Source organism: Melitaea cinxia, chromosome 10, assembly GCF_905220565.1.
Source record: "Melitaea cinxia chromosome 10, ilMelCinx1.1, whole genome shotgun sequence".
NCBI classification, from domain to species: Eukaryota; Metazoa; Arthropoda; class Insecta; order Lepidoptera; family Nymphalidae; genus Melitaea; species Melitaea cinxia.
In genome coordinates, this window is record NC_059403.1 from 12,159,080 (window position 1) to 12,176,620 (window position 17,541).

Below are 17,541 nucleotides of genomic sequence, written 5' to 3' on the forward strand. Positions count from 1 at the left end.
CAAGCGTGTACACACTGGCGAACACATACGCAAGCGTGTACACACGGACGAACACATACGCAAGCGTGTACACACCGACAAACACAAACATAAATTATAACTTATGCTTTTATACCATGCTTGCGTAACATTGTGTAAAATTACAATTAATCGAGACTTTATTCTTACAGATCGTCAACGAATGAAGGTGGCTCTTCGAAGAAAAAATTTCTACGAATGGTTGACAAGATAGCAACTAACAAATACTTCCAACAGGTGAATATAAAACCTTGCGTCACTTATTTGATATTTAAATTAAATAACCTTAATTTATATCGAGAATCTAATACATCAATCGAAAATATAGAAAATATGATAATGCAAATATTTAGTACAAAAATAACATATTGTACAAATCCATATAAATGTGCAGTAAACAACAAATGAGAGTAGTATCAGCGAAAAACTCAATAAGTTTGCAGAAATCAAACTGAAATGGCTTTTTACATGTCATATAAAGTCTGTATAATATTAAACCACGAGAACACATGCAACATGATGACCATTATTTTAAATATATACAAATGGAGCCCTTCTATAAGTTTTGTCTTGAACGGAGACGAAAATCAGAGAGAGCATTCTCTACAGTACAGAAGCTTATTCATAAACTACCAAAATATGTCGTTTAAAAACTTACCAACAAAATGTACACACAATAATTGACAATATTAGATATATAGAGCATATGTAACTATGTTATAACATTCTCTCCAGGTAACTGACTATAAATACGTCAAACGTGCAATGGAAGGCTTATCAAACACAGACATTAAACTACAGTTGGATGTCCATGGCTTAGAAGGGATATTAGCTATCAACCTGCCCCCACCGCCACACGATAGGCTTTGGATTGGGTAAAATATATTACCTTTTTAGTATGTTGTATAATATCTGTAGATTCATTATAAAATATAAAATTACAGTTACAATCGTCATCGTTTGGTTATACATACAACAGACTTGTGTAGAAAAGACGCGTATCATACGTCGTTTCTAATCAATTCGAAATGATAAACCTTAAACCAATCTTTTGAGTTTGCCTTTTGACAACTAACTACATTATAAACCATAATACTACCTACCTACCGACTTCTTTATTGTAAATCTATATGAAGAAATAAACCACATTTATTTCAGATTCTCTACCAACCCGCAGTTAGTTCTAAAGGCGCGCCCAGCAGTGGGCGCGCGAACACTCCGCTTCGCCCACATCTCCAACTGGATCGAACAGAAGCTAACAAAGGAGTTCGAGAAAGTTCTAGTACTGCCCAACATGGAGGACATCATCATAGACGTGCTCACGCCCACGCCCGTCGAGTTCGAGAGATAGGTTTGTATGGAGAAGGAATATTCTAGAACAATCGAGGGTTTAGCGCGTTGATTAATGAAAACATGCCATCTTGAAACAATGATAACCGCCAACTATATCAATCCGTTTCATCGAAAAATTCGAAAAAATTCTAGTTCTTTCTAAAGTGGCAGACGTATAATATTCTTACTTACACCTATCGTCGAGTTGGTAAATGAAAAAGAATTTCTAAAATATTCTATACTATTTGGTTACTTGAAAAAAAGTCGCTGTATGAAAAAACTAATAAAAAAGTGGCCAAAAAACCTAACTTTAATGAAGTAAATTCTAATTTTTGTTCAGTTGAAACCGTTTTTGACATACTATTAATTTTTTTTACTTTTGCCAATTCGTTTTGTCAATTAGTTTTGTGAAAAAAAAAAAATGACGCCTCCTAATGTCAGTTTACAAAAACACACTTTATCACCTACTCCTACTACTCAATTGTTCTGGAAGATTCTAGGTAGGTGCTGCGTTATCAACGATTCGATGTTATTATTTGATCTAAATTGAAGCTCAATGAAATGAGTGTTAGATAGTTATTAAAATGCAGGACTGAATGAAAAAAGTACGAGGTTACTTCCCGTTGTCGTGTTTTACCGCGCTTTTCTTGAACTTGCGGATTTTGCTATAATCGTTATGAAAAACTCTTTACTATGACGCTGACTGAAGATGATTGTTATATAATTACGGATAGTATATCGTAAGTATCGATGTACCGGTTTGGTAAAGTCGCTTATGTAACATACAAGCGTTATAAAATTTTGGATCTCTGTATAAAAACAGCCTAAAATCTTGTTGTTCATCATAATCGGCTCCCGTTTCTTGTATATGTGGAAAATATTCAATCAGTATTAGAAATGGTGATTATTAAAAACTAGAAATGATAAAATTTTAAACTCGAAAATCATCAAAGTCGTCGCATACATACCTCATATATCCTTATGAATATAATTTACATATTAAGTGTGTTTGTTACGTGAAATTATTTAAATTGGGAGGAATATTAATTAATTGAATGTGTTTTTTTTGTTATTATTATTTTATCACATTATTATTTTAATATGTAATAAACCTATACCTATTACCTACGAATTACTATTACGCTCTGTGTGCAGGTGGAAAATAATATTTGTATTTGACATTTATTTGTGAAGTTACTATTGTCGTCTATTAGTTGTTTATTAATTACTAATAAAACGTCTATACTTAGATTTATGATATGAAAACCAAATATGTAATAAAAATCCTTCTGAAGGTATGAGTTAAAATAATTAAAGCGTCAAACATTTCAAATATATTTTACGATCTTAAGCTCAAAAGACTTCGAAAACGAAATCAAGACAATGTAAATATATGTATCGAGATATATATTGAATAGAATGTTCAAGAAGAATGGTCTAAAATTTATAAAACGTTCTCTATTAAAATTATTTACAAATATAGTAAAATGAATATAGAAATAGTTAAATAGAACTTAGATTTAACTTTTTTGTTATGATTTCAGTTGTGTAAAAGTAGTGTAATATATATTAAATTTGTTTATTGTTCATTTAAGCACTTTCTCTTATTTTTAAATATTTTTATTTCTTTAAGATTTTGTTATTGTGTGTACTTTACAATGACACACATAGAAAAGCTATTATTTACTTTATTATTAAATTTTTACCCATTTTATTAATGTCGAAACATTACAAAGTAAGAAGATATGCTTTAGCTCTTTATTTTTAATCGATTATAATATTTTTTCCTGTATATTTATTTGAAATTTTATTAATAAAATAATAAATACAAATAAACTCATCTGAGCTTCCTAGGGATAACAATTTTGACAATAATTCCAAATTTAATACATACGTAAATATATCTTCTATAACATTGCAACCGTAAGAAATTGTAATTTTATCCGTCATATTTTAGTTTCTTAAACTCATATCTCACTGCCTTGGGGTAAAAATATATTCGAAAGGCTTATGAAGTGTTCAGTTTTCTTGTCCTTCACTGCCGATGTTTAAACAAATTACTAAACCATATTTAAACCGCACACTCATGTTAGCAGTTTATACATTCAATGTATACAAAATACCAAAATTGTAACGTAAAAAAAATTGTTTAAATATTTTTCTTTATAATCTAGTCTCATACTTCTAGGCCTTGTGGCTAGTGTTTAAATAGGGTAGTTTGGTGTCATATTATGAAGTCGCAAAATACCGCGCATTACCGAGTTGTAATTCATTAACTCGTTTCGAAAGTCACGAGAATGACCAACCATGAAGTAATATTTTTGCGTTATCTTAGAAAAAAAAGTTAATAAAAAGTTGAAAATGTAGTATTGATATAAATAAAAATGTTTTTTGAAGGCCTTTGAACATTGCTATACTTCATTAATTTCCTTATAAAGAGTCGATCATACATATGTTTATAGTTTATACATAAGAAGTATGTATGAAAAAATTATTCTATTAGCATATTTTGTACATTTGTTGAACTGAACTAATTTATTTTTCTTCATTGAGTTTAAATAAATTTTCACAACAAGAGTTTTTATAAAACGATATCACATGGTAACAGTAGCACATATTTTGAAGTTTTATACTATGACTGATAATGAGTTCAATTTATTATATGTATTAATTTTTGTGTCAAATTAAAATTAACATTACAATAAAATATTTTCTTATAAATGTTACATGAGCTGTTAATATTGTTTCGTTTTTGGCATTGAATTGATTTTTTTTTTATTTTTATTTTAAATAGTATTTAATGTTTAGTAGAATATTTATGATAAAAAAAATATTTAGAAGCAAAATAAAAATTTTATAAGCAAAATAAATTTTTTATCGTCTGAAAGATTTTGCTCATGACCTAAAATTATTTGTCAAATATAGGCAACAGCAACATGTGTTTAATTAAATGTTAGATAATCACTTTCACTTCTAGAAATTAAAAAATATATATGTTACATTTCATATTTTTCAACCGGTTTTATCTGTATTTGCATTCAAAATTGTAATAAAATTTTGTATTGATCTTTACAAAATATAACTTTAATGTCTCTATTTTCAAGAAAAATTATACGTCTAGTTCACAGCGCATTGGTAATGTGCGTTATGTTTGATTTTTTATTTTAATTATTATTCTACATATCACATAAAAACGTAATGTACCTGTTTCAATATATCAATCTCAATCAATGTAAAATGTAATACAAAACTTTGCAAGCAATTTGAGAATTTTTCTGATAACTTCAGGTTTGACGATTCAAATAAAAATAAAATCCTTAATTAAGGGCAATTCTTCATGTCAAATAACAGTTTTAAGAACATTAGCTTAAATTGTTTTCAATTGTTGTCTCTGCATTATCTTTTTGTGGTAACTCGTATAAAGTAGTAGTATTCATGACCAATTTTACCACTTGTTTTAATTGTCTAATAGTTGTCTGTGTTATAATGGTATCCTACAGATAACTTCCTGATATGTTATTTCTGTTAAACCATCGAACTCCACTTTATTTGTCAAGTATTTCTTTTAGCATTCAAAGTTGAAACAGACACTAAGTGCCTGTTTTAACTCTTGCTGATAGAATAACGGTAACTTATGTGCGAGATAAATTTAATCAACAACTGGTGAAATTGGTCCTTAGACAATTTTTAAAAGCGGTCTTTTTAATAAATAAACTTTATATTTTATTATTGAAATGTCTTAGTTGGTTTTCACTTAATTCGGATCAGAAAATAGACAACGGTGTACAGTACCCGGTGATAAATATTGCACATCGACTTTTGGAAAATGTACAATATAAATCGCCGGGCGCTATAGTATATTATCTTTAAGATTTTAAATTAAAATTATCTGAATAATACATCACATAAAAGTGATAGTGGATGGTAAACTTGCCTATAAAAATTTTGGGAACCGATGTAGACGACAGTTTTAAATATAAAAATTAAATTTACCTTTTAAATATTTTTTGCAAGTACACTTGTTACTCGTTGTCGACAGAAACGGCTAAATGTTTTCACTTTTTCTACATATTAATGTTAATAATAAATATTACAGTGTTCCATAGAGACTAGAATGTTCTTTAAAAATTGAAGCAAGTGTTAGTTCTATAAGAGTTTCATTCTTAAAAAATGTTTGTATGTAAACTAATTTTTATATTTTTTTTTTTTACAAATTGTAATTAATTTTTTATGCTTCTTTTTTGAGCTGTGATTACAGTTAAAATTACTTTCATAATATTTGTACCAAAAACAAATGATAAATATTTGTCTATGTATATAGTTTATGAAATTATAAAGTGTTTATGTGATATTATATATAGTTAAGAGTTAAACCGTGCCGAGTAGTTTTTCTATGTGGTATCAGTTGTGATTTTGTCAATAAATAAATTGCTATATTTAATATTGTTTTTTTTTTTTTCATCTTATCTATAACTCTAATAAAGGGTAGGTATGTTTAAAATAGGCGCATAATAGTAATAAAACTCATTGAGATTGTAGGATTACTAGTTTCTTTAGAGTTTTATAAGTTTAATAATAACTTACCTTACAATGCCCAGTTCGTTCGCCTTCGTCAAGAAAGATAAATGAAAAAAAAGTCATTTTAAAGTATTTTATATTATTCAACAGCTTTTATTATTAGACTATACAAGTTTACGACTTCGAATTACACATTTTACACATATATACATTGAGACACTCAACATTCCATCATATATCTATATCACATGTCGACACCTATCATATAAAATATATCGTTGACAATATTTGTACATAACTATATATTAAAATGTAAATATTTTATTTATTCTATATTTTACATATATATTTTTTTTAATATCATAATTAAATGTATTTTAAATAAAATATTTATTTTATACAAGATTCCTCCTTGGAAGCACTAGTAGGAAAGAGTCGCAGAATGCGGTTATATATTTCTATATATATTAGACTTTATTAATATAGAAATTTTATATACAAGTGTAGAGTACATTTAATCTTCATTATTTTATTGATATAGTTTTTACAAAGATACGGGAAGACTGGCTGAAATAATATTTTCGACTTCTATTTAAGTCAATGTGGTAAGTAGAGTGATACCTCTACTACACAGTTATTAGCTATAGTTATTAGATGAAAAACAGATAATAAAATCGTTTCTTTGCATATTCCTATCATATAAAAACGTATGTACATAGTTGAGATCAACCTTATATTCTAAATATAACAGATTTTGGCACTCTGGACCACATTTTCTTCTTAAAATTTATAAAATTTGTATTGCGTTATATCCATATACTTATATCATAAACGCTACAATATAAAATATTCCTTATGTACATAGCTTTATGGCAAGTGATGATTTATACTAAAATTATATGTAGGATATTGGTCATCAATGAAAGTAACTTAAATTAACTCTCGATTTTTTTTTTGTTACATATATGTTTTGAAAAAATTATATTACGTATGTTAATTATTTGCAAATCAATGTTTAATTGTTAATGTAATTACATTAACGAAATGACCGACAATCATCAACGTTAATAACCGATATTTTTGAAGTGAACCTTCTTTAGAATCGTTGTGATTTAAAACTCAACACATAAATGAATAGAAGAAAATGAAATAGAATACAAAGTATTTTGTATTCTCAGTGAAAAAATCTCGAAGGTTACTTTTCAGAAGTTTCACTTCTGCCGTGTGTGAATTGCACAAACACACTTTTTTGTGTAATTTTAGTGGTTTGTTTGATTATCCTACATTAATATATTAATTGACAAAGTAGTTTTTTTTAATTTTAATATATCAAAGCAATTAGAACTATAAGTATATAATATGTACAGTATGTTCTATATTGCATGGCTAGCATTCCTACATTAAAAAAGTTAGAAATATAGTTAGTGTTAATGAAAATCGTTGTTGACGGTATGAATATTTATCTTTTTGTTCAAATGAGCTGTATCGTATAACAGCATTACGAATCACGATCGAAATCGTAATGTAGTAAAAAGTTCTACCATTTTAATTTTAGTAAAGTTCATTAGAAGTATATCACGTGTATCAGGCGCGGTGTACTCGCATCAATAAGATGAGTCTTGACTTTAGCTACACAGTTAAACTACAGAAAACATTGTCTGAACAATATTAAACGTGTGAGAACTACTGCACTTCGGTGGAACATTTTCGAATGTTCTACAAATACAGCACTATGATACCAAGTATGTACCAAAAGTGTATGTATCCAAAAGTACATAGCGTACGAGAGCGTTTCACTTGCGTCGGGAGCATCAGGCGTGTATCAAATTTCATAACTGCAAAATATTGTAGTCACAACATTGACACACATGGACAGTATCTGCACTCGGTTTGGCGTGAGCGCGACTTCCGTGTCAGTAGCTGATTTTTAGTTCGCCCGAATTATCAAACTTCAATCGCTTTGAAAACGTCGACGATCTAGGAATTAGTACACAGTGTTAGCTCAAGTTCAGACGACTTGTCCGCATGTCACCTCGCACCCCGGCTAACAGCAGCAGTCAGCAGCGCCGCGGTCAGCAGCGCGGTCAGCAGCGCCGCGGTCAGCAGCGTCGCGATCAGCAGCGGCGCGATCAGCAGCGCGGTCAGCAGCGCCGCGGTCGGCAGCTTGCGCTCAGTAGTGCAGCTGGCAGTGCGCGGAGCCGTCGGCGGCGCGGCGGCGCACGAGCGCGCGCCAGTCGCGCAGGCGCGGCGCGCACGCGAGCGCGTAGCGGCCGAGGCGGCGCCGCGCCATCAGCAGGAACTCGCCCGCGCCCGCCTCCGCGCCGCACGCCGCCGACACGTGCACGTGCGCCCGCAGCGCGCGCCGCGCCCGCCCGGACCTGCGGGGCGGCCGGTATCACGCGGTGCTCCACGACGGATGCGATTGGCAAAAGATAGGGGGAAATTGAAATCTTTGAGGAGACCTATGTCAAAAGACGAGCCGTTTCTAAAACTTCTAAACCGAGCGCCGATATTCATCATCATCATCATTTCAGCCTATCGCAGTCCACTGCTGGACATAGGTCTCCACAAGTTCGCGCCGAAAATGCGTGAACTCGTGTGTGTTGCCCATAGTCACCACGCTGGGCAGGCGGGTTAGTGACCGCAGGGCTGGCTTTGTCACACCGCAGACGCTGCTGCCTGTCTTCGGCCTGTGTGTTTCAAAGCCAGCGATTAGATGGTTATCCCGCCATCGGTCGGCTTTTTAAGTTTCATGATGGTAGTGGAACCTTGTTATCCCTTCGTCGCCTCGCCTCATTCTTTGGTGCCGTAGCCACACAGCCAATATTACATAGTACATAATTCATTAAGTAGATAAAAAACAATGTTTTGCAAGTTTGTTAAACAGCAATAGAAGCTTATTTGCTCGGGGACTGTGGCTCCGATTAAAAGCTAAATCGAATATAATCGGTGTTCGATGACTTATAGCCTCAAGCGATTTTAAATTAAACTCATTTTATATGTATCTCCAATAAATATAAATGTAATTAATTATAGCATATGAATGAACCACAAAGAAACTAAATATTTATATTATTACTACTTGTAACTTTTTTAATAAACAAATTGTTCTCACAAACGGAGAAACCAATTTTAGAATATCATGAAAGATCCTTAAATATGTCAAAGCACTCTTTCGCTTTGCAGAGCGAAACGAAATTGTATACACTAACGAAAATTAAATTCAATAATAGATATATTTTGAATAATTTTATTTATACCTATAGTAGTTGTCGTCGACGTCATTGGCAATGTCGGCGATGTCGCTAGTGTTGGCGATGTCGATAGTTTCACCGCCAGTTCCAGGGGCCGTGACGCGCAACAGCTTAGTGAGATGCCATGTCAAACGTGTGGCGTCCATTTCCTCATGTAACTCACTCCCAATGATGATGCCTCGAGACACTGTTGAATAGTAATAAGAAAATCTAAATATAAGTAATAAAGTGTAAAATAAGAAAGTATAGAGAATACTTAATAATTAACAAAAACGTTACCTAAGTTTAAACTCTAGGTTTAGACGCCACGTTGGCGCAACGGTCACAGCACTGGTTTGTGGCTGTTGCGCTGACGGTTGCTGGTTCGATCACCGCACATGAAAAACATTTGTATTGGCCATACAAATGTTTGCCGTGGTCTGGGTGTTTGTGCAGTCCTAGTGGGTCTCCCCACCGTACCTCGGAGAGCACGTTAAGCCGTCGGTCCCGGTTGTTATCATGTACACCTGATAGCGATCGTTACTCATAGGAGATATATCCGACAACGCGCATTGTAGCAGCGTGGTGGACTAAATTCTGATCCTTCTCTTACATGGGGAAAGAGGCCTAAGTCCAGCAGTGGGATATTACAGACTGAAACGTAGATTTAAGTTCGTGAGATTTATCACAAAACGAACGGCTATGGACAAAACGGTTATGGGAATTTATAATAAATAACAAAAGGTTTTTTTGCTATTTAGTGTTCAGTTTTAATATTTCAAACTATTAACTAATAGAAGTAACTACGAGGTACGGATTTCCACCCTTAAGAGTAAATATAATCATGTAAAAAAATTAATTTGTATTGTAGCGAGCTTAAGTTACAGTCAGAATTATGTACCTAGGAACTTAACATCTCTTTAAAAGTACCGGAATACAAATATTTGTAACAAAATCGATAAATTGAAGAATTTGAGTCGGTGAGTAATCGAACACCGAATGGAAAAGTAAATTATTTTTTCGCGTTACTAAATTCAATATGCATCAAAATAAATCTATTTTTAACAATAAAACCGTTATTATATTAATAGACTAGCTGTGCCCGCGACTTCGTCCGCATGAAATTAAAAAAGAAATATTGTTCAGTTCACAGTTACAAATAAATCATCATCATCAGCTATCTACCAGTGAAAGTCCCGTCTGATTTAGACGTCCAGCAGTTTCAGAGATTAGTCGTAACAAACAGAGGGGCAGACAGACAAAGAGATTGACAGACAGACAAAAAAAAATTTTAAATGTTATTTTGTACATGTACTGTATATATATATATATACTAGCTGTGCCCGCGGCTTCGCCCGCGTTGAAATCAGTGTGACACAAAGTTTTTCCGGCAAACTTCCAGTGAAACTCTCATCATAATCGGCTTAGCCGTTCCATAAACCTTCCTCTTGATTGACCTCTCCATTGATGAAACCGCATGAAAATCCGTTCCGTAGATTTTGAGGGAATCGATCACATACACTTTTGGGGACTTTGTTTTATAATACACTAACTGTTGCCCGCGACTACGTGCGCGTGAAGCGCGCGTCGCGTTTAACAAAATGGTTCGTTGAATTCGTCAGAATTGTGGTATGAAATAATATAGTAATAATATAGTATTGTAGTGTAAATATGTTTACATATACTGCATGCAATTTAGTTTTTAATATAGTTCTACGTAACTATATGCCACAGAATAGCGTAACGTACGCTCCTCCGTGACTCCGTGAAGACAGGGGTAAATAAAAAGTATTCTAGTAACGTAAAGGTTAGATATTGTAAAAAATATATTTTTTTGTACTACTTATAAGTGATCAATATAAATGTTTCTTGAACACATAGGGTTGCAACGCGGTTATTTTGCTTTAAACCGACCCTGCTGTATAAATTTCATACAAACTATCAACCCCAATTAAGCCCCCTTAGCGGTGGAATATCGCAAAATCCGTTCTTAGCGGACGTCTATTAATTATAATCTACCTCCCTGCCAAATTTCATCTTTGTCCATCCTGGATGAATGGACCATCCAGCAGTTTTTGAGTTTTCGTGATGAGTGAGTCAGTGATCTTTCTCTTTTATATATATATAGATTACGATGCATTATTTGAACACCTTCGCACCATGTATAGAGCATACATTTTAAATTTCAAGTCTCTTACTTCAAAAACATAGGACTTTTATACAAACTTCCAAGCCCCGTTTTACCCTTTTAAGGGTTGAGTTTCGTAAAATTAGTTCTTAGCAGATGTCTACGCCTTATAAGAAACCTACCTGACAAATTTTAAGTTTATAACTGTTATAGTTTCGGAGATTTCGTGATGAGTGAGTCAACCTACCATCCCCCGTTTTAACCCCAAAAGGGAGTTGGTTTCTAAAGATACATTATTTGGACATCTTCTCACCATCCATAGACCACACATTTTAAGTTTCAAGTCTCTTACTTCAAAAACATAGGACTTTCATACAAAGTTCCAACCCCCGTTTTACCCCTTTAAGGGTCGAGTTATGTTAAATCAGTTCTTAGCATATGACTACGCCCTATAAGGAACCTACCTGCCTAATTTCAAGTTTGTAGCTGTTATAGTTCGGAGATTTAGTAAAGAGTGAGTCAACCTACCATCCCCCGTTTTAACCCCAAAAGGGAGTTGGTTTCTAAAGATACATTATTTGGACATCTTCTCACCATCCATAGACCACACATTTTAAGTTTCAAGTCTCTTACTTCAAAAACATAGGACTTTCATACAAAGTTCCAACCCCCGTTTTACCCCTTTAAGGGTCGAGTTATGTTAAATCAGTTCTTAGCATATGACTACGCCCTATAAGGAACCTACCTGCCTAATTTCAAGTTTGTAGCTGTTATAGTTCGGAGATTTAGTAAAGAGTGAGTCAACCTACCATCCCCCGTTTTAACCCTAAAAGGGAGTTGATTTCTAAAGATACATTATTTGGACACCTTCTCACCATTTATACAGCATACATTTTAAATTTCAAGTCTCTTACTTCAAAAATATAGGACTTTCATACAAACTTCCAACCACCGTTTTATCCCCTTAGGGGTCGAATTTCATAAAATCCATTCTTAGCGGATGTCTACGACCTATAAGGAGCCTATCTGCCAAATTTCAAGTTTTAATTGTTAAATTTTCGGAGATTTCGTGATGAGTGAGTCAACCTACCATCCCCCGTTTTAACCCCAAAAGGGAGTTGATTTCTAAAGATACATTATTTGGACACCTTTTCATCATCTATAGAGCATACGTTTTAAATTTCAAGTCTCTTACTTCTAAAACATAGGACTTTCATACAAACTTCCAACCCCCGTTTTACCCCCTTAAGGGTCGATTTTCGTCAAATCCATTCTTAGCAGTAGTTTACGCCCTATAAGGAGCCTACCTGCTAAATTTCAAGTTTGTAAGTATTATAGTTTCGGAGATTTCGTGATGAGTGAGTCAACGTAACATCCCCCGTTTTAACCCCAAAAGGGAGTTGATTTCTAAAAAATACATTATTTGGAGACATTTTCATCATCTATATAACATACGTTTTAAATTTCAAGTCTTTTACTTCTAAAACATAGGACTTTCATACAAACTTCCAACCCCCGTTTTACCCCCTTAGGGGTCGAGTTTCGTCAAATCCATTCTTAGCAGTAGTTTACGCCCTATAAGGAGCCTACCTGCTAAATTTCAAGTTTGTAAGTATTATAGTTTCGGAGATTTCGTGATGAGTGAATCAACGTAACATCCCCCGTTTTAACCCCAAAAGGGAGTTGATTTCTAAAGATACATTATTTGAACATAGATGGTAATCTATAGAGCATACATTTAAATTTCAAGTCTCTTACGTCAAAAACATGGGACTCTCATACAGACTTCCAACCCCCATTTTACCCCCTTAGGGGTTGAGTTTCGTAAAATCCGTTCTTAGCGGATGTCTACTTCCTATAAGGAGCCTACCTGCCAAATTTCAAGTTTGTAGGTGTTATAGTTTCGGAGATTTCGTGATGAATGACCTTTCGCGTTTATATATATTATAGATATATATATATATATATATATATATATATATATATATATATATATATATATATATATGTTGTGTGGCTACGGCATTAAAGAATATAGCCACCCCATCTCTTCCCGTGGGTGTCGTAATAGGCGACTAAGGGATAACACATTTCCACTATCACCTTGGAACTTAAAGAGCCGATTGATGGCGAGATAACCATCCAACTGCTGACTTTGAAATACACAGGCCGAAGACGAGCAGCAGCGTCTTCGGCGCGACAAAGCCAGCCCTGCGGTCACCAACCTGCCTGTCCAGCGTGGTGACTATGGGCAACACATATGAGTTCACGCCATTTTTGGCGCGAACTTGTGGAGGCTTATGTCCAGTAGTGGACTGAAATAGGCTGAATTAATGATGATGATGATGATGATGAAGATGATGATGATGACTAAGTATACATCCATATGCATTTAGTAAAAATCTCACTCCTCCTCCAATTTTATTTATTTGTAAAGATTCATTTAATTGACATACTCCATTATAAGACAGAATTATATGTCTAGTTAGCAAATTTTTGTAAGAGTGCAAATTTTTCCTGTATTATCCTAAGGCAAAAAAACTGTCCGTCGCCGTACCAGATTTGTTATCTGTAAAGATAATGTACTATTGTCCGCGTGACGCGTCGCAAGCTTTTTGCTTATCTATAAGTAAGCGAATGTAGATACACATACTGCTTTTTATAAGTCGCTTTTGTTTGAGAGAGATAAGTGAATAGTTGTAAAAGTAAACGGTTGTCGACCCCGCCCCGAGGAATAATTACTGACAAGGCTTTTAACTAACGAGCCTCCTACGTCTCTCTCCTCAACCACAATACAGCTCGCAAGACTATAATTACTTATTTATTTATTACTTGCATATAAATGGTGTTGCAATTTGTCTAATTTTTACAAATTTTACTAAATAATAGATAGCTAAATATATTTCAACATCCAAAACAAAATAAATTTAAATCAACAATTACATTTTAGTAGAATCTGAGACGGATTCAAAACTTAGTAATAATAATAAAATAAAAAATATAATTTGAACGTGGCCGTTCTTTCCCTAGGATGCACGCTGTCAAAATATCAATAATTATTATGTAGGATGACACACAGAAATTTCAATGATAGGTACGTGCTAGAGGCGGCTAATAATGGCCGCCCACCGCCTCGACGCCGGCCGAACCATGACATAACTCCACCATTATAATCTATCAAACGATTAGAAAAAATATCCACGCTCACTCCCCGCTGCGTCGCGTGCCTCCAGACTAGTTTGTCCTGTACATGTCACTTTGCTTATTATGGACGTAAATTGAATCTAAGTAGTCATCCCGTCCTACCCCTGCTGCATATGTAAGAGTTTCCGTAATCGAGACCGGTACGAGTTGCATTTTAATCTGCGGCGTCCGTTCCGTCCGTTTTGAAAAGTTTGCGAAGACACACTCAACAAAACTCAAGGTTTTTTTTTTAATCCTTTGAATTTAATAAATCTAATTAATCTCAGACTTTCATATTCATATGCTTTTTTTTTTTAAACAAAAGGCCATATAATTATAAATTTAATTTCATAAAAGTAAATTTAGGGGATACGAAGATTATGGCGACAAATTGCAGTGCGGTCGCAGAGCTGTAAGCCTTATTAACAATCAGTAGGGAGCCGGCGTACTTCTGGTTTCGAACTGGCTCATTACTGCGGTAGTGTAATAGCTACCATAAACGTTCAGTTAAACTACCTACAGAAAACTCATTTACTATTCGAGTTAACGAATTTTTACTATTAGTGCTACATCATGCATGTTGGAAAATATTGTAACATCATATCAAGATAATTATTATTATTATATTTTAACATGATAATTATTTGGTTACCGAGATCGCTCGTACAGAAGGCCAACTCCAGTTCCGAATCGGAACAAGGTCGACAGTCAGCCGTAGCGGGATCATAATGTCGTCTCACAAGCGGCCTGGCTTCGTATTTAAAGGTCGCTACTCGTCTCTTGGGTCCGTCCTCCGGTTCGGCCTCGACGTAGAGCGCGGCTTGTCCGTTCCGACTGTGGAAACATCGCAGCTCGCGGACGTCGCCGTCGTCGGGAGCGTACAGAGGTACCAGCCTGCGCACGCCTTCCACGAATATGCGAGCTGGGAAGCGATCAGCGGCAACTGGAAAATACATAAATATTCAATAATAATACATGTTTTTTTTTAATATCTTCGTTTAATGTATATACGAAAACACGGTAATCCTAAAAGCTAAGGTTACCTGTTTCGTTTTGCCGCAGTGTATGGAAGAGATCAGGCGGGTCAGGCCGTCGAATAACTCGGATGCAAACTGTAAAGTCTCGTTCGTCGGCCGGCAGCGGCGGCTTGAAGAGTAGCCTCAGTGCGCCCCGCGGGTACAGCCACGACACGCCGCCCTCCCGGCAGCGGAGGTACACTGGCGTCACGCCGCGCTCCGCGCTCGATGTCAAGCCGCTATAAGAGACAACAAAAAAGTTAAATTAAGGAAATATATTTGAAATTATTGAGTATAGGTTGAGAAAAAAAACTGACATAAAATGCTCGAAAACCAAGATAATATCTATGTATTCAAAAATACGTATCGTCATCGCGTAACAAATTTGAGTAAATTACAAATAGGATTGGTACACAATTTTAACATTATATTGAGGTAGCTTCACTGGTAGGAAATACAAAATACTATAGTGTGTAAAGTATAGATTGTTCTTCGCATGTGCTTACTAATACTTGCGTATATCTATCTATATATTGTTATAAAGCTACTTCGAGCCAATTGTCTGATCAAATCTTACATCTGCCAAGCGAGCTGTGTTTCTGGAGTAGCGCCCACGCTCTGCCCACGACTCTAACATAACATAAAGCTAAAATATACGACTAAGGGCGCGCTATAAAAGATAACATGCATGGTTGTACTTGTACATGGTTTGATGCGACGCTCATAAAAAAACGACAAGGCTTTTATGTAAAATGTATTGTATGTGTGGCCCGTCTGACGTCTCTTTATTAGTCATGTTGAAGTGCCTCCGAGTCAGTAACGATTTATATGGCATTGTAAATGCGCATGCTGTGGTGACTATGCAAGGTACAAAAAGCAAGTAAAGCAGGAAGTTGATCATAGCCTTAGTAAGGGGTTGACATCGATTAATTACGCAATATAAATAATTTAAAATATCACTAAAAATAATTTACTATAATTTTTAAACACTTTTTCTTTTCATACTAAAAATTAATATATAAAAACTGTCCCTACTAATTTAAAACCTGCTTCACACTTTTTCTTTTTATACGGTAGCTATTTATAGAATGTTCAGCGTCGAGTCACATCCTTAATACTTTCACGTCATCGCAGGGCTTCCTTAATCCTCCCTAATGGACTAAATCTTGAGATATTATGTTCATACCTATACGTACTAATAGTTTAACATAAAAACTGGTTGCCGGTAACGATAGAGATTTTCATGCTGCATTTTTTATGACTTCCAAATATGGACAAGATATTAAAAATATTACATTACACTACTTATAATTCCTTTAAGAAATAAAATTTATGTAAACATTAACGGCCGTTAATATTTCTTTGACATATTACAATAATAATTGTGTTTGCAGGCAAATACAACGTAGATAGACGAAAAAATAGTCAAGTAAATACGCATTCCTGGTTTCCTTATCATGGTACCAAACTAGGGATATCTCCTTTCCGACAAAAAAAGAATCATCAAAATCGGTTCATAAACGACGGAGTTATCCCCGAACATACATAATATATATATATATATATATATATATATATATACGGTCGAATTGAGTAACCTCCTCCTTTTTTTGAAGTCGGTTAAAAAATAAAAGCTGAGGAAAATAAATCATAATAACTTGATAAATTAAAAATATCAGAGCACCGTAAGCTATAACTTTGTTAATTAAATCTGAATATAGTTACTACACCAATTTATTGTCTACTAGTTATTGTAGAACACTTATATAGGATAAGGGTTGTCAAAGATTAACAATCTTATGTAATCCGTACATCCAGGAAGAGTGTCGAAAAAAATAGCTATACCCTTATACATTTGCAGATTATGCGACATTTATTTGTCTTTCGAGAGGTGGCTTACGAACATTTATAGCTTGATTGATTACGAATCGACTTTAATTTAAATTAAAAATGAGTATTAAATAAAATTACACAAAAAGAAATATTGATTGTGAAATAACTTAAGTTTTTTACATAATTTTATTATTGTTGTTCATTGTGAGTTTGGTGATTAGAATTTACATTAAAGTTTTTTTTTTTTTAAATAATCGCTGCTCCTGACGCCATTACGTTA

At 34.2% G+C, this 17,541-nt stretch overlaps 2 protein-coding genes across 2 annotated transcripts in view; one reads left to right on the forward strand and one right to left on the reverse strand.

Moving 5' to 3' along the window:
* The window catches only part of LOC123656834 (testis-expressed protein 2), a 34,183-nt gene extending 32,421 nt beyond the window's left edge, over positions 1-1,762 (forward strand). Inside the window, exons 19-21 of the mRNA XM_045592453.1 lie at positions 171-255; positions 754-893; positions 1,177-1,762. Of these exons, the coding sequence (XP_045448409.1) occupies positions 171-255; positions 754-893; positions 1,177-1,369 (418 nt within the window). The 3' untranslated portion in view covers positions 1,370-1,762. The remainder of the gene's footprint in view (positions 1-170; positions 256-753; positions 894-1,176) is intronic.
* A 6,276-nt stretch (positions 1,763-8,038) lies between these two features.
* Positions 8,039-17,541, reverse strand: part of LOC123657429 (meteorin-like protein) — a 34,470-nt gene continuing 24,967 nt past the window's right edge. The window contains exons 2-5 of the mRNA XM_045592975.1: positions 15,456-15,667; positions 15,065-15,355; positions 9,129-9,309; positions 8,039-8,246 (exon numbers count right to left, since the gene is read on the reverse strand). Of these exons, the coding sequence (XP_045448931.1) occupies positions 8,039-8,246; positions 9,129-9,309; positions 15,065-15,355; positions 15,456-15,667 (892 nt within the window). The remainder of the gene's footprint in view (positions 8,247-9,128; positions 9,310-15,064; positions 15,356-15,455; positions 15,668-17,541) is intronic.